The sequence below is a fragment of the Aptenodytes patagonicus genome, chromosome 5 (assembly GCF_965638725.1).
Source record: "Aptenodytes patagonicus chromosome 5, bAptPat1.pri.cur, whole genome shotgun sequence".
NCBI classification, from domain to species: Eukaryota; Metazoa; Chordata; class Aves; order Sphenisciformes; family Spheniscidae; genus Aptenodytes; species Aptenodytes patagonicus.
Genome location: NC_134953.1, coordinates 62,802,501 through 62,823,259, shown reverse-complemented (window position 1 = coordinate 62,823,259; position 20,759 = coordinate 62,802,501). Strand labels below are relative to the sequence as shown.

The following is a 20,759-nucleotide window of genomic DNA, read 5'->3' as shown; positions in this document are numbered from 1 at the left end:
TCGCGAGATTAACTCCCTCCTCCCGCGCGCGGTGCCTGCTGGGAGATGTAGTCGTGCCGCGGGATGGTCCCAGCCATCCCCTAGGGCCTCACCTGCGGCGGGAACTACATGGCGGAAAGGGCGGGGCAGCGGCTTCCGGGATGGCGGGCGAGCGGCACCGCCCCCGGGCGGTGGGGTGGGAGGATGGACCAATTCGTGGTGCGCAGGGCCCGCTCCCCGGAGAGCCCCCGCCGGGCCGGGCCGGCCCCCCGCGCCTACCGGCAGGCCACCCTCGAGTCCCTCAAGGCAGGTCACCGCCGGGCGCCGGCACTGGCGGGGCGGGGCGGGGTGGGGTACGGCAGGGTACTGCTCGGCTCGGCTCGGCTCGGCTCGCCCTGGCCTCCCGGGCCTGAGGGGAGGTCTTCACCCTGCCGCACCGGGTGCTACTGCGGGGCCCGTTGCCTTCGAGGGCACGAGGTGAGGCCTTCCCCGGCCTTGCGCTAGGGCAGGACCACGGTGTTCCCCAGAGGCTGTGTGCAGGGGTGGCCGGAGCACCCCAGGAGGAGCCAGGCTGGCCCTCAGGTGCCTCGGACAGAAGAAGGGGTGTCAGGCCTTCACCAGGCTGCCGTCCTGCCTCTGCACGGAGCCGAGCAGCATGGGGTGACAGTGGGAGGAACGTTTTGTAAATTAAACCCAAACTGATGTCCTTTACGGTCAGGGAAGATGGGGAAGGTGTTAATCCCCGCACGCCTTCCCAGCGGTTGCTCAGTGCCCACGTAGGGATTCACCTGTGGTTCCAGTTCTTCACCGAAATCTTGGCAGTGTTGAGGTGGCATCTTCACTGAGAGTGCGGGGGGTGCGTTGGGAAACGAAGTTAGAAAGGTGCAGAGAGCTCTGCTGCATTGAAAGGGGTTTCCGAAACTGAGATGGGTTATAACGTGCGTCCTTCCTGCCTGTCTGGTGTGGCATAGGGTCAGGTTGGGCGTGCAGTTTGAGTTCAGCCAGCTGGCACCACCAGCTTCAATATTGCCAGCTGGCTTGCTTCTCTCCGCAGCAAGGAGAGCCCTTCTGTTGGTTGCATGGTGGTCCTGCGTGAGACCTGCATAAAAGCTGAGCCCCTCTTTGCCACCTGTTTGTAGAAACAGAACAGGAAAACATTTGCTGCACCAAAGAGCTTATTAATGTAAGGCAGAAAGCAAAAGAATGGCACATAAAGTGCCCCAGCTGCCTGACCATTGCTGAATCTTTGCAAGATGCCTCACATCCAAAATATGAGACTTGCACTGTTTGCAGCCTGTTTTGTCAATGTCTTTGGCAAAAACAGTTTGGATGAAAAGCATTGTGCAAATGGCCAGTGTACTTTAGTTTGTGTTCATGCTCCCTAATGCTTTGTTTCTCTCTCTGCTGTTATTATTTTAAATTTAAAGCCAATCTGAGCAGGATTCGGATTCTGCCAGGCTGCTAAAGATAATTAGCTGCTTCCCTCTTATCCCTTTTTCTATTAAGAGACATTTATACAATGGACTCCTTAAGTTCAAAACACTTCTCTTCTAGCAGACATTTACTGTTACATGCCCTAAGTTTGGCAGACCAAGGTTAAGCATCTTGCTTTGCCTTCTAGTTACTTCTGTCTTGATTTGCAGTAGGGTGCTAATCTCAAGCAAGTACCCATCATTCCAAGCCATCATGTATTCTGTGCTCTGGTTCATGCCATAATCAATAATTCATGTGTTGATAACAGCTCCATTAGCTGAGATGAAGCCAGTGTCCTTATTTATAATAAGAATATTCCACTTTCCTTATGTTTTTTTTCCAGAGAGTTGTGGTTGTGGAAGACATAAAACGATGGAAGTCTATGCTTGAGCTTCCTGGGCAACCGAAAGAGAATCTGATCGAAGCTTTGGAGGAGCTGAAGAAGAAACTACCTTCCAAGGAAGTGTTACTTTCAACAAAAATAGGTACATCTTGTCTGATGTAGACTGTGAATATTAGTCTTGTGTCTGCTTGGCTCGTTGGTACAAAAGAGGCTACCTTGCAAGTTCTTTAAGAAATTAGTGTAGTTGTGGCCTCAAAAGGTTTATCCGATCATTGAATAAAAAAATGTTGGTATTCAGCCTGCAGTTTTCAGTAGTTGTACTGAAAAAGTCAGCTGTCCTCCAATTCCTCCCAGGTTGCCTGCTTATTACCAAATACTATATCACCCCTTCTGTGGTCAAATTTTTGAAGAGCTCTTCTTGGGCACCTGCGTGTGTTATTCCTTTTCTTGCTATCTGTCAGGGGCACGGCAGAGTGCTCTCTTGCCATCCGAGACGTGGCTCATCTATTTGACCTCGCTGAATCCTCTGAATGTGCGAGAAATTCTCCTTAGATTGGCCCAGAACTGCTTACTGCATCCTCACACTGAGAAATCCCCAGCAGATGGGCAGCTCCATGCAATAACACAGCCCTGTGTCTGGCTCTTTTCCATAGGACTTGGGGGAGGAATAATGTGAGACCACATGGTCCCTGCCTTTCCTGTCTACAGAGAGCATCCTGGCATGAGAGACGGTCGTGCTGGCCTTTGTTTGCCATTAGAGCAGCTGGATCTCTATTCAAAGAGCCCCCCTTGCCTTAGAAAAGGAGATGTGATCTGCTCTTTTCCCCTTACTTCTGAATTGTCATTTCATTTGCCATGTTCAGCTTATTCTGGCTTTTCCCCGAGATTTTTTTCCCAGTGCCTGCCTGAACGTGGCTGGGCTGGAAGAACCACCGAAGCCTAACAGTGACATCTCCTGGCCAACAGCACTAGTGGTCAGAGAGAAACACCCTGCTGGAAGAAGGTCTCTTTCGTCTCCTCTCGGAGGAAGCCCTCTTTGCAGGCCCTGTCAATTGGAAAGATTCTGCTTGGAGTCAGCGTGATGTTTGCGTTTTAAAATGCTATAGCCATCACCAGCAACATCTGCTTCCCTAAAGGGGTTTTCAGTTTAAAACCAGCATTCTTTGTAGGCCAATCTTAGAAGCTTTCACCAGATCTAGTACCTGTGTAGAAAATTAATGTAACCCTGTATTACATAAGTGTCTCTCTACACTTTAGTGACTTGGGGAGGTAATTTTCACACGTATAGGTCAATTCCTTGCTAATTGCTCAGGCAAAAATCACCGCAGAAGTCAAGGAGTGAGAACTTCAGGCTTCATTCCTAATAATTTTATATTTATGTTTGTGTCAATGCTCTGGTTGTTTTGCTGACACTGCCTGATTTAAAAATGTGTGTGGCTGCTTTAGCACCAATATGATTTGACTGGTGTCCATTATATTTTGTCCACCTACCAAAGCTGAAGGAGCTGTTGCTGTTTTCCAGGTCACACAGTGAATAAGATGCGCAAACATTCAGATCACGATGTGGCCAGCCTCGCCAAAGATATTTACACGGAGTGGCGAACTTTCATCAAAGACCATTCAAACAAGCCCTCAATAGAGGTCAGGAGCGATCCCAAGACCGAGGCTTTCAGAAAGAATGCGCGGAAGCTGCTTTGTGAAGCCCTGGATCTAGAGGTAGCATTCAGATCCATTTGTCTTTGGCTCAGATAGTTACTTCTTGTAGGAACAAGTTAAACCTTTTTCAGCCATATCTACTGTAAAGCTGGTCCTGCCTGCAGAGTAGAGCCAGGACCAGATGATCTGTTCCTATTTTCAGTGATTCTCTGCACGTCCCTACTTATAAGTAGCTTTGTTTTCAAGGTAGATAACTTTTTTTTTGGTTGTTAACCAAGTAAACATGCTAATTGTAAGTGAGGTGTATTGGCTCTCATTTACATAACCAGTCAATAGAATAGTTGTGTATCTACTGCAGTTGGGCTGTACAAGAGAAGGAGGAAATGAATAGAACATAAAGTTTTTCCTACTACTTAACAGCTGTGAAAGCAACACTGGGACCTTTTGGGTGTTTCATATTTAAGTAATTAAACATTTGTAAATTTAAATATATTGCAAAAACAGAGAGGCAAGGTTGACAGTATATAAAGTGGTGATAAATACCAGATCCCTCAGGTATCTTTAAGTAAATGAACAGGGCTTTGCTGTAAGGCTTAATGACTAGTTTGCTTGATCTACGAAATGCCATAATAATTATCCATTTTAATTTATTCATTAATTATCCTTTAAATGGCAAGTCAAGTGATAGGCACTCAAGAGTTTCAAAGCTATGTGTTTGCTACTTATGAGAACAACCTCTCCAACTTCCAGTCCATCTGCTGTGGGAGTGCCTCAGAAAGGTGGGAGCTCACCTTTGCCAGGCCGCTGAGTCAAGCTTAGTTCTTGGAAAGCACATCTATGCACGGTGATAAGACTGGTAGGAAAGTCTGAACCTATGGGACATAAAGGCTATAGTACCACCCTAAAACAAGTAATATTTGGTAAAGCAGAATCATCTCTGAACAGGACTCATCTGAAAGCACAGGGAGGAAAACTACCCTTCTGGCTTGCAGCTACCACCATACGTGTAAGCGGAGCTTACAGCAGCAGATGAACGGCATATATAGGCAGAGAAGCCACAGAGGTCCAGCAAATGGGGAGCAGGGACACCTGAGAGGCTGACAAAAAGGAGAAGGGAGGGTGGGGCTGAATGGATCCAAGGGGCTTCTAATGCTGCCCAGCAGAGTGGCAATTTATTGATGGGTAGCAAAAACAGAGTGGGCAAAGGACTTGGAGGAATACTACTTGGCACGCTGGAATCTCCTGCGTGCAAAGCATGGGAGATTCCCCATCACAAAAGGCAGAAGTGAAATTAAAACCATTTCTTGATGGGTGGGGGATTTTTTTCTAAGCTGTGCTATATTACAGGTTTTGGCACATGTTGAAGCAATAACTACATAATTAACATTTAGCAAATCCCTTTCAGCATTCTTAATTACACCTCCTTCTACACACAGAGAGCCCACATTTCCCTTTATAGCACCAGGCAGAGTTGCCAAGTGTTTGGCATGTCTTAGAGTTGCTGTTGGAATGAAATTTAAAATAGTATCCAAGGTACCTTATATCAGCAAGATCGAAAGTGAGCTTTATGGAGACGGTACAACATGGCTTATAATTGCAGTTGAGCTTGATATCAAAAGCTAGTTGCAGATTAGTTTCCTGTTGTGATGGCAAAGTACTGCCGCCCAGCTGGAGATGTGGATATGTTCCCTGCTACTGACCATGTTGCCTTGTTCCTTAATTGCTAGGGTGGAATTAAATTGCTCTTCCTGTTACACTTGTGATGGGAAGTAGATTTCCTTGAATCTAAGCTGATTAATGAAGAAACACTGAAAAGCACCAAACTCCAATTTCAATCAGTTGGTCTCCTTATTAAATCTAAAGATCTAATTTTATACTTTGCTGTTTTCAGATTGATCACCCGCTGGCTGAAAATATCGAGCGAGAAGCTTTTCATCTCTCTTCCCGTCTCATTAGTGCACCATATCGCAGAATGGTGCGAGCTCTTGTCTTCTCATTAAAGCACAAACCTGAAATCCAAGCAGAAATCAAGACTGGCACACTCACTGTCCCTGCGTTTGTACAGAGCCATAAAAAGTGAGGTGTCATGCTTGATCCTGAGTGAGAACTTCATGTGCCTACATCTCTGTGGAACTGGGAGCCCTTTCTGTCATGAGGCGAGTGCAGAAGTGCTGACAGTGTGACTCACTTGGCACCACTCTATGAGCAGGGCTGCTGAAGACAACTACTAATGATGAAAGTGGTGCTGTATATCTGACTTAGTAGAAATCCATGTGGGCTTGTTGCAAGAAAAGTTTCTTCTACTCTGCTGTATATTTTCCTGCTACAAAACCATCCTTGCCAACTCACCTGTTTCTCACTTCTGCCCATTTGTCATACCTCAGTTTAGCTCCATCCCTGATGTGGATCTTCAGGTGTAATCAGCTGAATAACATACAGGAGCAGCTCTGTGCTGTGCTGGTAGGAAATACTGGGAATTCAGGGTAATTGGTCCATGAGAGGAGATTCCTAGTGGATAACTGCAAACTCTAGTTAACCCTAAATCAGCCACGTCTGCTGCAGCTGGGCCCTGCCTGTGGCAAGAGCTAGCTGTTTTGCCAAGTCAGGTGGTTTCCCTTTGCTGCATTCCAGAGTTGGATGCAAAATGGGTTTCAATAACTTGCTATCCACCATTCCATAGGCTCAGCCATCCTGCGATTGTGGGCATTTTCTAAAGCCCTGGGGTGAAAATCAAAATGCCCTGGAGTATAGGTGCTATCTAATGCCTCTGCTGTTTAATGAGCAGCTCACTCAGACTTCCATACCTCACTCATGATTTCAATGTGGTGCTTGTTCTTACTGTAACGTGAAAAAAACTTGAAATGAATTTTCTAAATAAAATTAGGTTATAAGCAAAATACTCCTTTTAAAGGCTTTTTCTTCCAAAAGGAACATAGTTCAGAATGATTCTGTGAACAAATTTAAGCAACAAACTATTGTTTTAATTCCTTCTCGTTATTAAAAACTGGAAATCTTGCCTTTCATATTTGCTCTGATTTCTTTAGTGCCACAAGTCATCTTGTTCTCCATAAGCTATTATTAAAGCTGTGACAGGTACAGTGTTTCTCTACTGGTAGGTAATAAAGTGCTCTCTGTTCTCTGTGTGTGTACGTACTCAAGGGACTGGCCACAAACCTTTTTCTGAGTTACCAGAGTAGACAGAACCAAATACGGAGATGAGCGAAACCTGCTTATTCACAGTCATGGGAATTGAAGTCTCAATATACCATAAGGAAGTGTCTTTTGATCAGTTGTGGTCAGCACTCTTATTTCAGAAGAGTCATTTAAGGACAAATAACGCAGTGGGAAAACTATGTATTAGTCTTTATTCAGATCTTCACACTAAAACATGACTGACTGTCATTATGTGGACCTGCTAAATACTTTTCTTCTGTGGACGCTAGAAGCTAAAGGAACACCCATAACTTACCTGACGTGTTGAACTCCATAAATTTAATTAGATAATTGCAGGTTCTCTTAAAAACATCTAAACCCTGTCTTGTTTGCTTGGGCCAGTGCAAGACCATTTTTTTTCTGTACACGTTGTGAAGGTATCTTCAAACAGCTGGCTTTTCTGAAAACAGTGATGCTCTGGCACACAGACATTTCATTTGTAGAAAGTTAAGGTTAGGTGTGTCGGAGACAGTATGAGACAGAAACTGGCAGATACGTGGGTGATGACTATATGGATAATACATCAATGAAGACTTAACACTTGTTGACCAGGCTGTAGCAAGAGATGTGAAAACCCTCAATTTATTTCTTACAAGTAATCGGCTCCATTTCCCACTTAAATAACTTCAAACTGCACAGCTGTAATTGAATTCATGTATCCTGGACTGTCATGGAAGGGATTCAGGATCAATGAACAACCTAGCTTTTGCTTCCAGAGCTGCAATGCCAAGACCTGCAGTATTTATTTTCAGCTTTCTGTTCCTGGTGCTGGGCTGTTTTTTTCTCTATTTAGGTAATATGTGAGAAGCAAAAACCCTGAAAATGAGGAACTTCTGTTCTAATGGAAGCCAGGCCAGAGAAGTTTCCCACACAGGTCAGATACAGTTGGAGAGCTGTGGCATATCTGAACACACGGCCAGTTTACCCTGTGCTGTGTGTTGGTTTGCAAGACAGGTCTAGGGATCACTCAAATTGTGATGCACAGTGCAGGTAACAGCTGAGGACAATTGCTGTCTGAAAGTGACATTGCTCTATTGCAATGGCAGTTCTACTCCAAAAACAGCAACTCAGCAAGATCCACTTTTGTTTTTACAGTTTAGCCCTGGGAACCAACTGAGAGAAGGGAAAGTGATGTGGATGATTCTTACTAGTAAACAGTCCCGTAGAAGGGATGCCATTCATCATGCGGCACTGTAAAATTTAAAAGCAAGAGCAACATAGATGTAACGAGGACCTGCCGTGGCCCAGAGTACCCCTGTGTTGTTTGTAATGTGTGGAGGAATGGGAGGATGGTGGGGAATGCCAGCCTTGTGCTCAAGGTGTACTTAGAAAGAAGCAAAACTACAACCTGACCGCATTTCATCCTTTGTGCATCGCTTTCAAAGTGGTGCAAGCCAAAAGAGATACCAGCCGCTGTCAGCAGGCCTGTCTGAGATCCATTTGCTGTAATCTTACAGGCTGTCCAAACATCAGCTGGGGTTAGCTTGGGACAGCCAGTGCCTCCCCAAGTCCGCAGACAGCATGGAACAACTTAGAGGTGCGTGTGAGCTCTTCTGCGCCACGCAAACTACAAGCTTAGTTTGTCCTATGCCATCAGACTCTGTTTTGGGATATAAACAAAGCTCTGCCAGGCCCATCTCTTCCAGGTGACATTTTTCCATGCCCTCTCCTGGTCCCTGACACCTTCCTTTTCAGGGCAGCCTTCAGGGAAGAGTGATTTTTTTTGTTTGTTTGTTTGATCTACTTTTTGGATACCTTCAGCTCTTTAAGGTACACATTGCAGAGAAGATGATTTTTTTTTTTAACTTCATTCTCAATATGTGCCAAATATTTTTCTTTTGGGAATTAATTTCAGGGATGCAGAGTTACTGCCCACCAGGAGGAAACTCTCCTATGAATTTCCTCTATTTTATGGCTAATATTTTTGCCCAACTTGTTTACAAAGGGACCTAAGCGTATAGCTCTGGGTCCAGCTCTTGCAACTTGATGTTAAAGCTGGCAGTATCATTTGGGTTGAAGATTCACAGACTCAGTTTTACATAAAACTGACTGTCTGGAGGAACTGGAAAAGATCTCCGAGGGTTGGACTTGAGACCTGCAGCACAGGATGAAATGCAGAGAACAAGGGAATGGTTTAAGGACAAAACCAGAAAGGAAGGTGGGGAAGGAAGACAAAAATAGAGACAAGAAAGCAATAGGCCAAAATAGGGCTTCATTTTCCCAAAGAGTGATGCTGAATGTGACAACAAGATACTCGATACCTGACTAATCAAGTTTTTAATTATGCTGTAAAGACCAGATTCCCCCCTTGGAGCAATCTCACCTACACAACTGCATTTATTTATGCCTAGCCATATGCCTAGGAAGCAGTTTGCTCCAGCTAAAGCTGAGTGCTGCCCATTCTTCCTTCCCTCCCCTGGCCAGTGCAGCCAGCGAGGAGACCGGAGCTGTGTGGCTTGTGGATAAAGCAGGAGGCCAGGGATGGCCAGTTCCCAGCACTCTGAGGCGTTCTGCTCTAGTTGTAGACTGTGTGACCTCTGGAAATCCCTCGAGATAGAGGGTCTGGAAGGGCACAGGCACCTGAACCCTATGGAGTGCATCACTCCCAAGGCTGGTCTGGCTCTGAAACATCTGATCTGCTATAGTTTGCCTGTGGCAAACCCACTCACAGGGAGTCCTGCAGGACCCTCACCAGCTTGCGTTCCCCACCACATGGGTTACACATCGGGCTGGGGGAAGAAGGGGCCCCTCACGCACCCTTAAGTTTGGCCTCACTGGTCCAGGCATGCATTTCTCCTAAATTCTGCTCTTTCTCTTCTGATTTTACTTGGCAGCTGCTGTGCGGTGCAGACCAGCCATAGGGTACCAGTAAGATAAATTAAAAAGGCAGGGACTCTCCACAAGCTCCTGTCTTCATGCTGGGGAAACCCCTTTTAGGTTAAAAGGGAGGATGAAAGGTCTGAGCGGTGGCTCCCTTGTGCTAGGTTTCTCTGGCATGGTGCCTTTGAAATAGCTGGTTCCCTTTTTACAGAGGAAATATTAAATCAAGAAGCCACCCAATCTGGAGAAAAGGTTCTTCTTTTTTCCCTTTTCTTACCAGATTAAGTCCAGCCCACAGAATTCTTTCAGTGAAAGAGTACATAAAGCCGACAGACCTATAGAGACCTGCCGCACCCAGCAAAGAGAGGGAAGCACCTTCTGGAGGTGAGTAACATCTGCTCTCCTCCCTTGCCTGTGCTGCTGGTGCTTGGGGAATACTGGGTGGGCTCGGGGCAGCGCCAGGAGGGGTGGAGGGGGAATTCACTCCTGCCAGAGCTGACTTCTGACCCTGGCTTCTGAAGAGCAAGTTTGGGAAGGCACCAGGCAACAGCTTGCTCCGTTCCCCATCAGCAGGCACGGCTAAGGAGAGCTTTGTCCTGCTGCAAATTACTTGGGCAAAAGAAGACAGGAGTAGACAGGACCCTCCCTGTCCTTCAGAAAAGAGAGTGCACAGCGGCTCACCATTTTTCATCTTTTAAGAGGCTTTTCAAAGGTTTCTCCACAAAGAACCCAAACTTTTAGATCTCATTTGCTTCCCTGGCAGACCTGTAATATGAAGGGTTTGCTAGGCTGACCCCAGATTAAGAGATGTTAAGGCGAAGAGCAGCCACAGATGTCTTTTGCAGCCCTGATCATTTGAAGTAGGCTCCAGGAACTTTCCTCCCGGGGTATGTTAGCACACCACAGGGCAGGAGCATAAGATGGAGCAGAAATGGGGGGCTGGAGCAGAGGAGGGACGGAGGAAAGCACAAAAGAAGAGGTAGACAGAGGGAAACACATCAGGGAGTTCCCCAGTGCCGCAGCCAGCAAACCCTTGCTTCTCCATGCAGCGCACAGCACCAGAAGCACTGAGTCTCCCTTGCTGCTTTAAATGGCTGCAGCACTTTTTAAGTGTTTTTAATGCTAATGAGTGAGCCCTCCCATAGCAGAGATCATGTTGTGAAGGATACCACAAGGGCTGAAGAGCCCTCCTGCATTTGTTTAAACACCCATCTGCACAGGTGCTGATATTACAGGATAAATCCCCCCCCCCCCCCCATTCAGGTGGATGTACTGGCATTTCACAGGAGGGGAGACTGAGGCACGAAGGGACGCTGACATGTCACAGGATGCAGAAAAGGGAAGCCCGTGCCAGGGTTACGCTGCAATTAATGATGCTCTAATTCTTCTGCTGGCAGTCCACTGAACAACATCCATGGTCTCTGTCAATTAGACTAGATTATGGGATAATCCTTGCTAATTATATATTATTATAGAGCCAGCAGTTATCTCCCTATAAAGGGTGCTCCTATAATGCACAGCCAGCCCCAATGGCAAAAAAAAAAAAAAAAAAAAAAAAAAGGCAAAATGATTTCTGCTGTGGCCAATATTTTGCCTAAGCTGAAATTTTCACATTGCAAACACTGCACTCCTGTCCTGGATGGATGGAGGAGGAGGAAGGCTGCAACGGGCAGAGCCAGCCGGAGAGGGGAGGCAGGGTCAAATCCACACCCCCTGAACCTGCTGCAGGGGAATGGCCATAAGCTCAAAATCCAGCTGTAAACTCTCCCATACATCACAGAGCAAAACGCCCTGTTCAGCCTCTGCATGCCAAAACCCCTGTGAGCAGGGGAGGAAGACCTCGCTGTTCCCCGGGCCATGACGGCCGGGAAACAGGGTTTAAAATAAGCTGGGAAAACAACTCCCGATAAACGCTGTCATTACATTTTTAATTGTCCATATGCTTGATCCATTACGTTTCCCCAGATGGCAGGGCTGTTTGACTACTGCCTCCTCATCTGTGCCACCATGGCTGGGGTCTCCGGCAGGTACCTGGATCCCCAAGGTAGAGACACCCCTGCGGCAGGCTGGCATTGCCCACCTGAGCAGGCAGGGTTAGCCGCTTCCCTGCAGAGAGGGGCTTTGGTTTGCCGGGGAGGGGGGCTTTGCTTGCGGCTGAGGCCAAAGGAGTTGGAGGGTCCTGTTTTCCTTATCGCTGGTCTGCATCACGGGAATCAGTCTGTGCAGGGACGCTGTGGGGAGACTGCATGGCTGAAGGCTGGGTGTGAGTCACTGATGGGGAAGGAAAGAATCCCAGGAGCAAGGTCTGAAAGCCACACGGCTCAAGAGAATCACTTCGGGGCTTTCTACTGCTCTCCCATCCCGGCTCTCCAAAGCTCCTTTGCCATTTTACATACTTGGACGCAAACAAAAGCGACCTGCCCAAACCATGGGCTCAGCCAGAGCAGAAAAGCACCTGGAATCCTACTTGTGCTTTGGCTTTTACATGCTCCCATGTAGGAAGAAATTGATGCTTCCTCCAGACCTAGAAACAAATAACCCCCTTTTGGGGAGCCAAAACAAGTCCCGGTTTTGCAGCCCAGTGACCCCCTGCAAGCAGGGCTGGAGGTGCTCACACACACCTGGCAAGTTTTGCTGGGTCAGCTGACGCAGCTTCTGTCCCCATCTGCCCCTTTTGCAGATGTTACAGTCCCCATCCCCGGGACAGGGGAAAGAGAGGGACATGCTCCTTGCGGCCAATGCCGCTGCTCACACCGATACCCCACCCAGCAAAATCTGCCGGCTCCAAACGGGTTATGCCTCCCTTCTGCCACTGGGTGCAGAGGATGGCTAGGCAGCCTGGGCAACCGGGACCAGTAAGCGCCTTGCTGTATCCCAGTCTGCAGGGGCTCCTTGCCCTGACCTGCACAGGACAGTGAGAGCCATGGGGAGACAAGGGAGCGAGCTCCATCCCAGACCCATCTCCATTTAGGCAGACACCCGCCTTGTCTCTGGGGTGCAGGGCTGGGACCCAGCGAGGCCTCTCACCTGCCCCGGGCTCAGGCACCATAACGCAGTGCTGTGGAGGGGGCTGATGGTTCCCCCCCTCCCTGTCCCCGCAGGTGTGCCCAGCCACCTGGATGTGCGCTGCATCCTGCTCTACCCCAAATACATGTGGTGCCACTGGCCCCCGCGGGACGGAGCCCCGGCCAACACCTCCGTCCGCCTCCGGTACAGGATGAGGTAAGTCCCAGAAAGCCTGGAAACCTTATCCCAGCTGTGAAACACCAGCCACCATGAGTGGGAGCAGCTGAGAGGAGGGATGGCATGGCTCAATCCATGGCAGGGGGAGGGGGGTGTCCCTGCTCCCCTTCTCCCCCAAGCATCAAGGGGTACCGAAATGCCATGGCTCACCCTCTCCCTGTAACAGGGCTTGGGGAGGTGTTCACTGAGTTGTTTTTCCACCCACAAATAGAAGGGGAGGCTGTGGGGGTGGCTTCGTGCTGGGGAGCAGCACTGGGGTGCAGAGCAGCACCACCTCCATGGACCGCTCGCCTTGTACCCACTGTGTTTTTGGGGAGCTGGGGAGGCACCAGCTGGACCCAGCACATGCTGAGGGAGGGGGCTGCCAGCATCCTCACCGCCTCCTTGGGGTGCAGGGGAGCCCCAGAAGTGGAAGAGTGCAAAGACTACCTCACTGCTGGCCCCAACTCCTACTTCAGCCGGGAAAACTTCTGCCTCTACCTGACGTACGAGATCTGGGTGGAGGCGGAGGGCTGCGCGTCCGAGTGGCCGGTGGTGAACACGGGAGACATCGGTGAGTCCATCACTGTGCTGGGAGGGAAGAGGGGGAGCAGGCATGTGAAGCTGGTGGCACCTAACCATGTGGGCTGGGTGGGGAGTCTCCCTCCCCAACACAAACCCCTGTCCTCGGTCCATCATTGGCAGTTCAGGGGAAGCTGCTGAGCAGCCCCTTGCTGCCCATGGCTGATAACAACCCTGTGGTTATGTTCCCCCTACTCGAGCAGCCAAGACGGACCCTCCCCGAGGGGTGACCGCCAGCGGCCAGGGCACCGACCTGTCGGTGGACTGGCAGTACCCGCTAGGCATCGCCCCCTCCTACTTCCCACTGCTGTTCCAGCTGCAGTACCGGGAGCTGGGCAGCGGCACGTGGGCGGTAAGTCCTCCATCCTTCCTGACGCGGACCCCCTCTCGGTGCAACACCTGCCGACCCGTCCATGCCAAGGTCCTGGGGAGCTGTGACCGCCTCGGTGGCAAAAGTGGCTGGGGGCCTTCTGGCCTTAAACACCAAACTCCTGAGAAAACTGCCCCGAGGAGCAGCAAAGCTGCTCCTGGTGCAAGCCCACAAACTGCCCTTGCCATTGCCCCAGGGCCAATCGCTATTAAATTAACCGTAAAGGCCCTTTTGAGGAGAGTATGCAGGTTTGCACTGGGAGAACAGATTAGGGGAACCAAGCCAGCCTCATTCCTGGCATTCCTGGGGAAAGGGAAGAATAAGGTAAAGAGCCAAAGCAGGATCAGAGCAGGACTTCCCGGCTAGGTGGTCCCCAGCCGTGCCCCAGCGTGGGACTCAGGCTGGCTGGGCAGCACTGCTGAGGGGCATGCTCACGCCGGGGCTGCTGGTGGTACCAACCTCGGTGTCTGGAGCCGCCCCACACGCATACTGCACGGGGAGCAAGGAGCTTGCAAGCAGCTCTCTGCTGGCTGGTGCCACGATCAGCTGCTCCCCAGGTCTTCACACCACCACTTTTGGAGCTGGGGGATTTCGGGGAGGATAGAGGACACAGGGCACGCTCCCAGCCACAGGGTACGTTTGGGAAGAAGGAAAAAACCCCAAACTATTCACCGAAGCAGCAGGGTTCGTGCCCATGGAGGGAGTACACTGCTGCATGCCACCAGCACAGCTCAGAGGCATGGGGCTCAGCTCCAGCAGTGGCTTCCTGGGTGTCACAAGCATGCCAGTTCTCTGCACCCCAGTCCCAGAATCTGGGACTTGAGTATAAAAACTGAAAATACACAAATAACCGTCTGAGCAGAGGAATAGGGGGAGAGGGAAGAAATCACTGGAGGAGAGCTGTGAGAGTCATTTAAATACATTTCCCCTCCTCTTTCTCTGCACGAGCCTGACGTGGGGGAGCAGACCAGCTACCACATCTACGACGTGAGGCCAGACACCACCTACGTCCTGATGGTTTGCTGCAAGATCGCAGAGGGGAACGGCTTCTGGAGCGAGTGGAGTGCCCCAGCCAGCGTGAGCTCAGGGACCGTCGGCGCCCGCAGCAAGAGCATGCACCCCAGAGCAGTGGGGCCAGACCCAGTCCCAGCTCCCCTTCCCATCCCGGGCACCACTGGCATCACCATAGAAAACTTTACTGAGTATTACATAGAATAAACCACCAAAGGGTAGTTACCTGGTAGGGGGTGAGCACCCAGCTGGTGCTCAGGAAGCTTTTTCCTTTCTTTCTGCAGCCACCAAGGTAACACACTGGCCATTTTATTTTCATTTTAAGAGAAAGACATGAGTCAGCAGAACCTCACTGTGCCCCTCAGGCCACATAAATCTCAAATGAGCGGAGCGTGCGACGCTTCTGCTTAAGAAGGCATTGGGACATCCTTTGTTTTTTCCAAGCACGGAAACCTGGGGTATATAAAGCATTCCTGGAAGGAGAGGGACCCAAGCTACCTGTCGCAACCAAAACCTTGCTTTGAAAGAAGCAGCCCCTCAAACAGCCAGCTCCTGCATGGTGACCCCCAGGGCTGGGTTTGCAGCATCTGTCTGCCTGCGGGAGCAGGGCCAGACCTGGTGTGCTAAGCTCGTGTGAAAAGTCAAGCACCCACTCCTTAATTACAGCACTGCAGCCAGACGGGCCCCATCCCTCTCCCCATGCCAGCAGCCCAATGGTGTGTGCAGCCAGGCAGCTGTGCACAAGCAACCAGAGAGCCCCAAGCTCTGCCCTGCGCTGCAGAGACAGACCCAGTGTCCCTGGGGGGCTCCAGCATGGCCACCAAGGGGTCACCCAGCCCTTGAGCAATCCCCAGAGCTCACCCAGCTGTGGTGCTGCTCAGCCTCTCACCTCCTTCATGCCAGGTGACTGACTCCAGGGGACTGGAGAGCAATGATGCCAGTACAGGCAAGTTGGCACCCTGCCTGCACCACACTCCTTCCCAGCCCCATGGTACCCTACCTGCCTGCCCACAGTTTTGGGGGCACCAGAGAGACTCTATGCAAGCTTGAGCACAGCTGTGTCCAGTTTGTATCCTCAGCAGAGTGCTCGCACCCTGGGCCTCCTCCAGGCTGCTCATGGCCATCAGGGCACGACTGCCTGCACCTGAATGGGCTTGCTCCAGGTGCAGGTGGGATTTTGCAAGGCTGCCAGACCCTCATGGTGTGGATCATGCCACCATGTGCTTGCTGGGAGGCCCAGTGGGATGCCCCATCCTGCCCAGTGCCCCCGGGCAGGGGGAGCAGGGTCCTGCACAGGCAGCAGTGCTCATTTTGGGGCACTTCCACTGCTGTTGCACTTGCCCAATGCAGCAGCACAAAAGCACAGTGCCCATCAGCACATCCCCCATCACCACATCCCGCCAGTGTGACACATTAGGAAAACTTTCCAGGTAAACAGAGAAAACACAGAGAGCATGGCTGGGATTTTTAGGATATTTTAGCCCAGCTTCTCGCTGGTAAAAGCAATTCCCCCAGGAAGGGAGAGGAATAAACCAAGCAATCTCCTGGGGGCTCTTCCAGTCCTGTTTTCTATGATCTACGATTCTCAACGATCGTTCTTCATCAGATTTGCGTGCAGGCACTCGCAGAGAGATAACAGAGGCTCTCCCTCCTGCCAGAACAGCAAAGCCTTTGTCTGCTCCGGAGGGACGCAATTCCACATCCATAAGCAAAGCCAGGAGATGGAGTGGCTGCATTCAGCCCGGTGCAATCAAATCATCAAGCTCTAAATAAATAATCAGATGAGTAACGGGAGCACTGCCTATGCCCGCCGCTCTCCCCGCCTGCTCGGGAAGTGCCGGGCAAACACCAATGAGGGAAACTGAGGCCCAATGCGTGAGGACCATGAGCATGGTGGAAGGGAAGGAGCCCTGGTGATGGATTCCCAATATCTGTTTGCAACTCATCTGAGTGCCTGTTACATGAGAAAAAGGGTTTGTTTCACAAAATGACCCTGGCAGTCCCTCTCTCCAGGCTGTGGGCTTGCACCATCCCCCTCCCTAGCTGGGCTCCCTCCCCAGCTGGGGCAGTGCCCAGCCAGGGGACTTTGCACCTGCTCACCAGGGATCTTCTCCTCTCCGGACTGTCCCGATGCGGCCTCCTGTGCTGCTGGGGTCTTCACTCACAGGGACAAGGATGGACATGCTTGCTGAAGGAGAACTGCTGTGGGTGCCACCCCTGCTCTAGTCCATGCGTGGCCACGCTCAGCAGCAGTGTGGGTGGTGGCAGGGAAACCCTCCGGGCCACAGAGATGTCCTTCAATCCACTTCTGGGGAGCTTTGGTTGCATGGAGGACATCAGATGAACACAGATTTCTTATTAAAATTAATTTGCAAGGCCAGAATAGCTCCATCCCCTGCTTACACCTCTCCTTTCTCCTCCTGGCCCCTTTCTGTTAGCTCTCTCTGCAGCTCCTGCTTGTTTTGCATTGCATTGCTTATCATGGTGACAAACGAGCCAGAGCCTCCCTGAGACCCCTCCGTGCCGGGCGTCCCTGTCACAGCTGGCTGCGGGCAGGGGCTGGCTGGGCCGTGGGAAAGGCAAGGGACGGCTCTGGGAGAGCCCAGCGAGCCCCCAGCCCCGGAGGGGAGATCACAGCCACTCCCCGTCACACTCAGGAGTTGGGCGAGCACGAAGTGCCCTGTGCACAGAGCCTCATTGATGGGGAAAGGTTGCCTGAGGCCGGGAGGGTGACAGCTACAAGGGGCTTTTGTCCTGGCTGTGATGGGGATGGGGATGTGCCATCGGTGCTGCCAGGTCTTTCTGTGCACCAGTGTGGGATGCCGGGGCTGTCCCGCTCTGGGACCACGTCTCAGCCAGCAGCATCACGCTCCCGGGCTGCCATCAGCCCCTGGGAAAAGGGTGCTGGGGAGGGGGACACCCAGACACGGTGGGGGGAAGGAGCTGGGGAAGCTATTGGGCAATCTGGGGAGTGGGGGGTACGGAGGCAAGCGGGATAAACCAGCCAGGAGCAGGTTTGGGCTGGAAATCCAGAGGGGATTATCACGGGCAGCGCAGGGGGCTGGGGGGGGAGCTTTGCAAAGCTGCAGGCACATCATGAGCCATTTGGCTGCTGCTGTTTTGGATGGAAACCAATCCTGCATTAACTGGGGAGAGGTGGTGCTCCCACGTCCTGGCCACCAAACCAGGAGGATGTTTGGGGCCCCAAACTCAGGTGTTACCTCTGTCCCTGTGATGTCCCCTTTGCCCTATGCTGCCAGCATGGCTTTAATTGGGGTCCTCACACTCGGTGGTGTTGGGTATCTGAGAGCACGGAGGACTCCTGGCCAGCACTGGTGGTGACACCTCTAGTTTTTTTGCAGAAGCAGCTGCCCAGGGTGTCAAATTTGGAACAGAAAGGGAGGGCCCTGTGTGTCAGGGAAGAGGCGGTTTAACAGGGGATGTCAGTGAGCAAAATCCTGCAGGGCAGGGAGAGACTGGATGCCAAAACCTAATGGAGAAAACAAGAGGCTGAGACACGCTGGAGCATGCTTGGAGGCTGAGGAGAGCTGGCGCTCAGTGAGCATGGGAGGCTTTCCTCGCTCCGAGGGGGATGACCGACTTGAGTGGCTCACTGCTGGCGGCAGCCTCAGATGCAGCTGCAAACGCGTCCAGGAACAAGCTGGGAAAGGGCTTTTGTAAGCCTTCAAGTCATGTTAATCGCCCTGGCTGTGAGCCCCTGGACGACACCCCGTGGGGCCGGGGGTGCTGAGGAGCCCCTTGGCTCGGGGGAGCGGAGCTGCTCCTGCAGTGCCAGTCCTGCATCCCAAGGGATGCATGCAGGCGAGTGCTGCACCCGGGGATGCTCGGGCAGCTTCGGACCGGAGCCGGAGCTGGAAACCCTCCCTGGGGCGAGTGCAGCAGTGGCCCATATTGCTGCTGGACTCTGGGACCAGGTCCAACTCCTTGTTTGAGTGCACCACCAACAGCTACCCAGAAAAGCCTTTTTTCCTGCAAATCGCAGGGTGCCGGAGGCTCTGGCAGAGCGAGGAGATTCCCATCCTGCAGGCGAGGGGCTGGATGCTGCTGGGTGCTGCGGGCTCCCTGCCAGGCACGAGTGGGCTGCAGTGTTCACCTGTTTCAGCAAAATCTGGGCTGCCAGGAAGATTAATTATATCTTTAAGTTTCTTCAGTTGTCAAATCTTGTAACTATCATCTCAAGCTGACAGTTATATACCTAGCAATTAACTGGCAGCAAGGCTTTGCAGGCAGCAGGGGGGTCTGGCCTTGTTTCCCGCCTATGTACACAACACGCTCTCAAAATGTTGCCTTAATGGAGCTTAACAGTGCTGGCAAATATTTCACTCAGAAATCTCGCATTTGCCAACATGTTGCACCAACTAACACCGAATCAATCAGGGCTCCGATAACAAAGGCTCTTCGTTAGGAGGCATGCGCAGATTTGTGCCTTCTTCCCTCCCCAGACACCCTCTTAGGCATCCACGGGCTGGTGCAAACCAGGAGGAAAAGCCGCTTGATCACCATCCTTTTCCATTGCTGTTGCTTCCTCTGATGCTCAGCAGCAGGTACAGACCTGTCCCAGTGAGCGTGGGAAGCAGGACATTGGTCAGGAAAGCCTTTCACTGACGGGACTGTCCTGTTGGCCCCTGCAAAAAATCCCGCAGGTGGATTCAGCAGCAAGAGGGGTTTGCTGTGCGGTGCGATGCTGTCACAGGAACAGCCGGTACCCTCCTTAGGATGGATTCCCCTTGGGAGGTAGCGCTACCAAAAAAAGCGCTCCTGGATTACCCACTGCCCTCAACTTCAATTTTTTGCCTTGAATGACCACGTTTTAAGATCTCTCCCTGCACCACAGTGTGTTTTACACAGGCTGGGGTGGGTGGCCCCTACGCCAGGCTCCCAGGGCAGAATTCACCTTGCTTCTGCAGCAAGATTTCACATTGGCTTTGCCATACGCTGGCTCTGACCCATGCCAGGACAAACACCGGCTGCTCTGTGATAGCCACCCCCTGTGTGATGCTGAAAGGGAATTTCCTTTGCGTTGGTACGGCACAAGAGGCAGGCAGGGGTTATTTGGCCATCCAGCAGTCAGTAGCATCAGGGCTCTTGGGGAGGAACCAAAGTTTTCTGGAGGTGCAGGTGACCAAAGGACTCCTATTTTCATGCTCTTGGCTGCTGAGCTCACCTTCTGCGAGGACCAAGGGTGGAGGTCTCGTGTCACTGAGGTTGGCAGCAAAAGACGTGTCAGTCCCAGGGGAGTCAGCGCCTCTTGCTGAGGCCATCTTTAAAAGGTTACCAAAACCTCCGTGCCCACGGTTTCAGACTCTGGGAGGGACGCCAGTACAGAGCTCACAGCGGTGGACACTTGGGCATGCTGGAAAGGAGGAAAACGCAGAGAAGAGAAATTGTTCTCCTTCCCTCCAGCTGCTGGTGGCTGAAGCGCTCAGGTGAGTGCTGCGAGCAACGGGTGGGTTAGACGACATGTGAAGATCAAAGGAGGATCTCCAGGGCACCCGGCGAATGTGTCTCATCACATCGCCCACGGACATCCAGAAACACCACCTGGAAGCATCTACATGAGCTACATCTATACTTGCCAAGTGGAGATACCTATAACACAGGTCTATGGTAGCCCCCCGAGCACGGGTGGGAGTGTGGAAAATATTTGTTGGGAATATCGCTATGTTTGGGGATGGTTTGTACCTTCAAGAATTCAGCTAGAAATAATTGACAGGATGATTTGCAGCCATCGCCAAACAACATTACTTTCCTGAAAGCAGCAGCACCAGAGGGAAAACAAATTGAAGCAGGTGTGGGAAGAGTTAGGAAGTGCAAGAATTGCATTCCTGAGCCAAATGGACAGATTGAGACAGAGGAAAACAAATTGGGAAGGGAAATGGCTGCCTATTGCCCAGATTTTTCAGGCGCTGGGAGGAGGTGGAGGTTGGGTTCAGGCTCTGTTTCGGGGCCTGGGAGCGGTGTGTCCATTTGAGCTGCTGTGTTAGTGCTCAACCTGGGGTGAGGGTGGGTTTTTGGGGTGTGTTTCCACCCTGAGCGGGGCTGGGTATCACAGGTTTGGGGAGCAGCATC

At 51.4% G+C, this 20,759-nt stretch overlaps 1 protein-coding gene across 1 annotated transcript; it reads left to right on the top strand.

Annotated features, from left to right (window-relative positions):
* Positions 1 to 179: 179 nt before the first annotated feature.
* Positions 180 to 6,348, top strand: TCEANC2 (transcription elongation factor A N-terminal and central domain containing 2). Its single transcript, XM_076338220.1, has 4 exons — positions 180 to 285; positions 1,796 to 1,937; positions 3,318 to 3,511; positions 5,343 to 6,348. The coding sequence occupies exons 1-4, from the start codon at positions 184 to 186 to the stop codon at positions 5,529 to 5,531; spliced, it is 627 nt and encodes a 208-aa protein (XP_076194335.1). The 5' UTR covers positions 180 to 183; the 3' UTR covers positions 5,532 to 6,348.
* Positions 6,349 to 20,759: the final 14,411 nt, after the last annotated feature.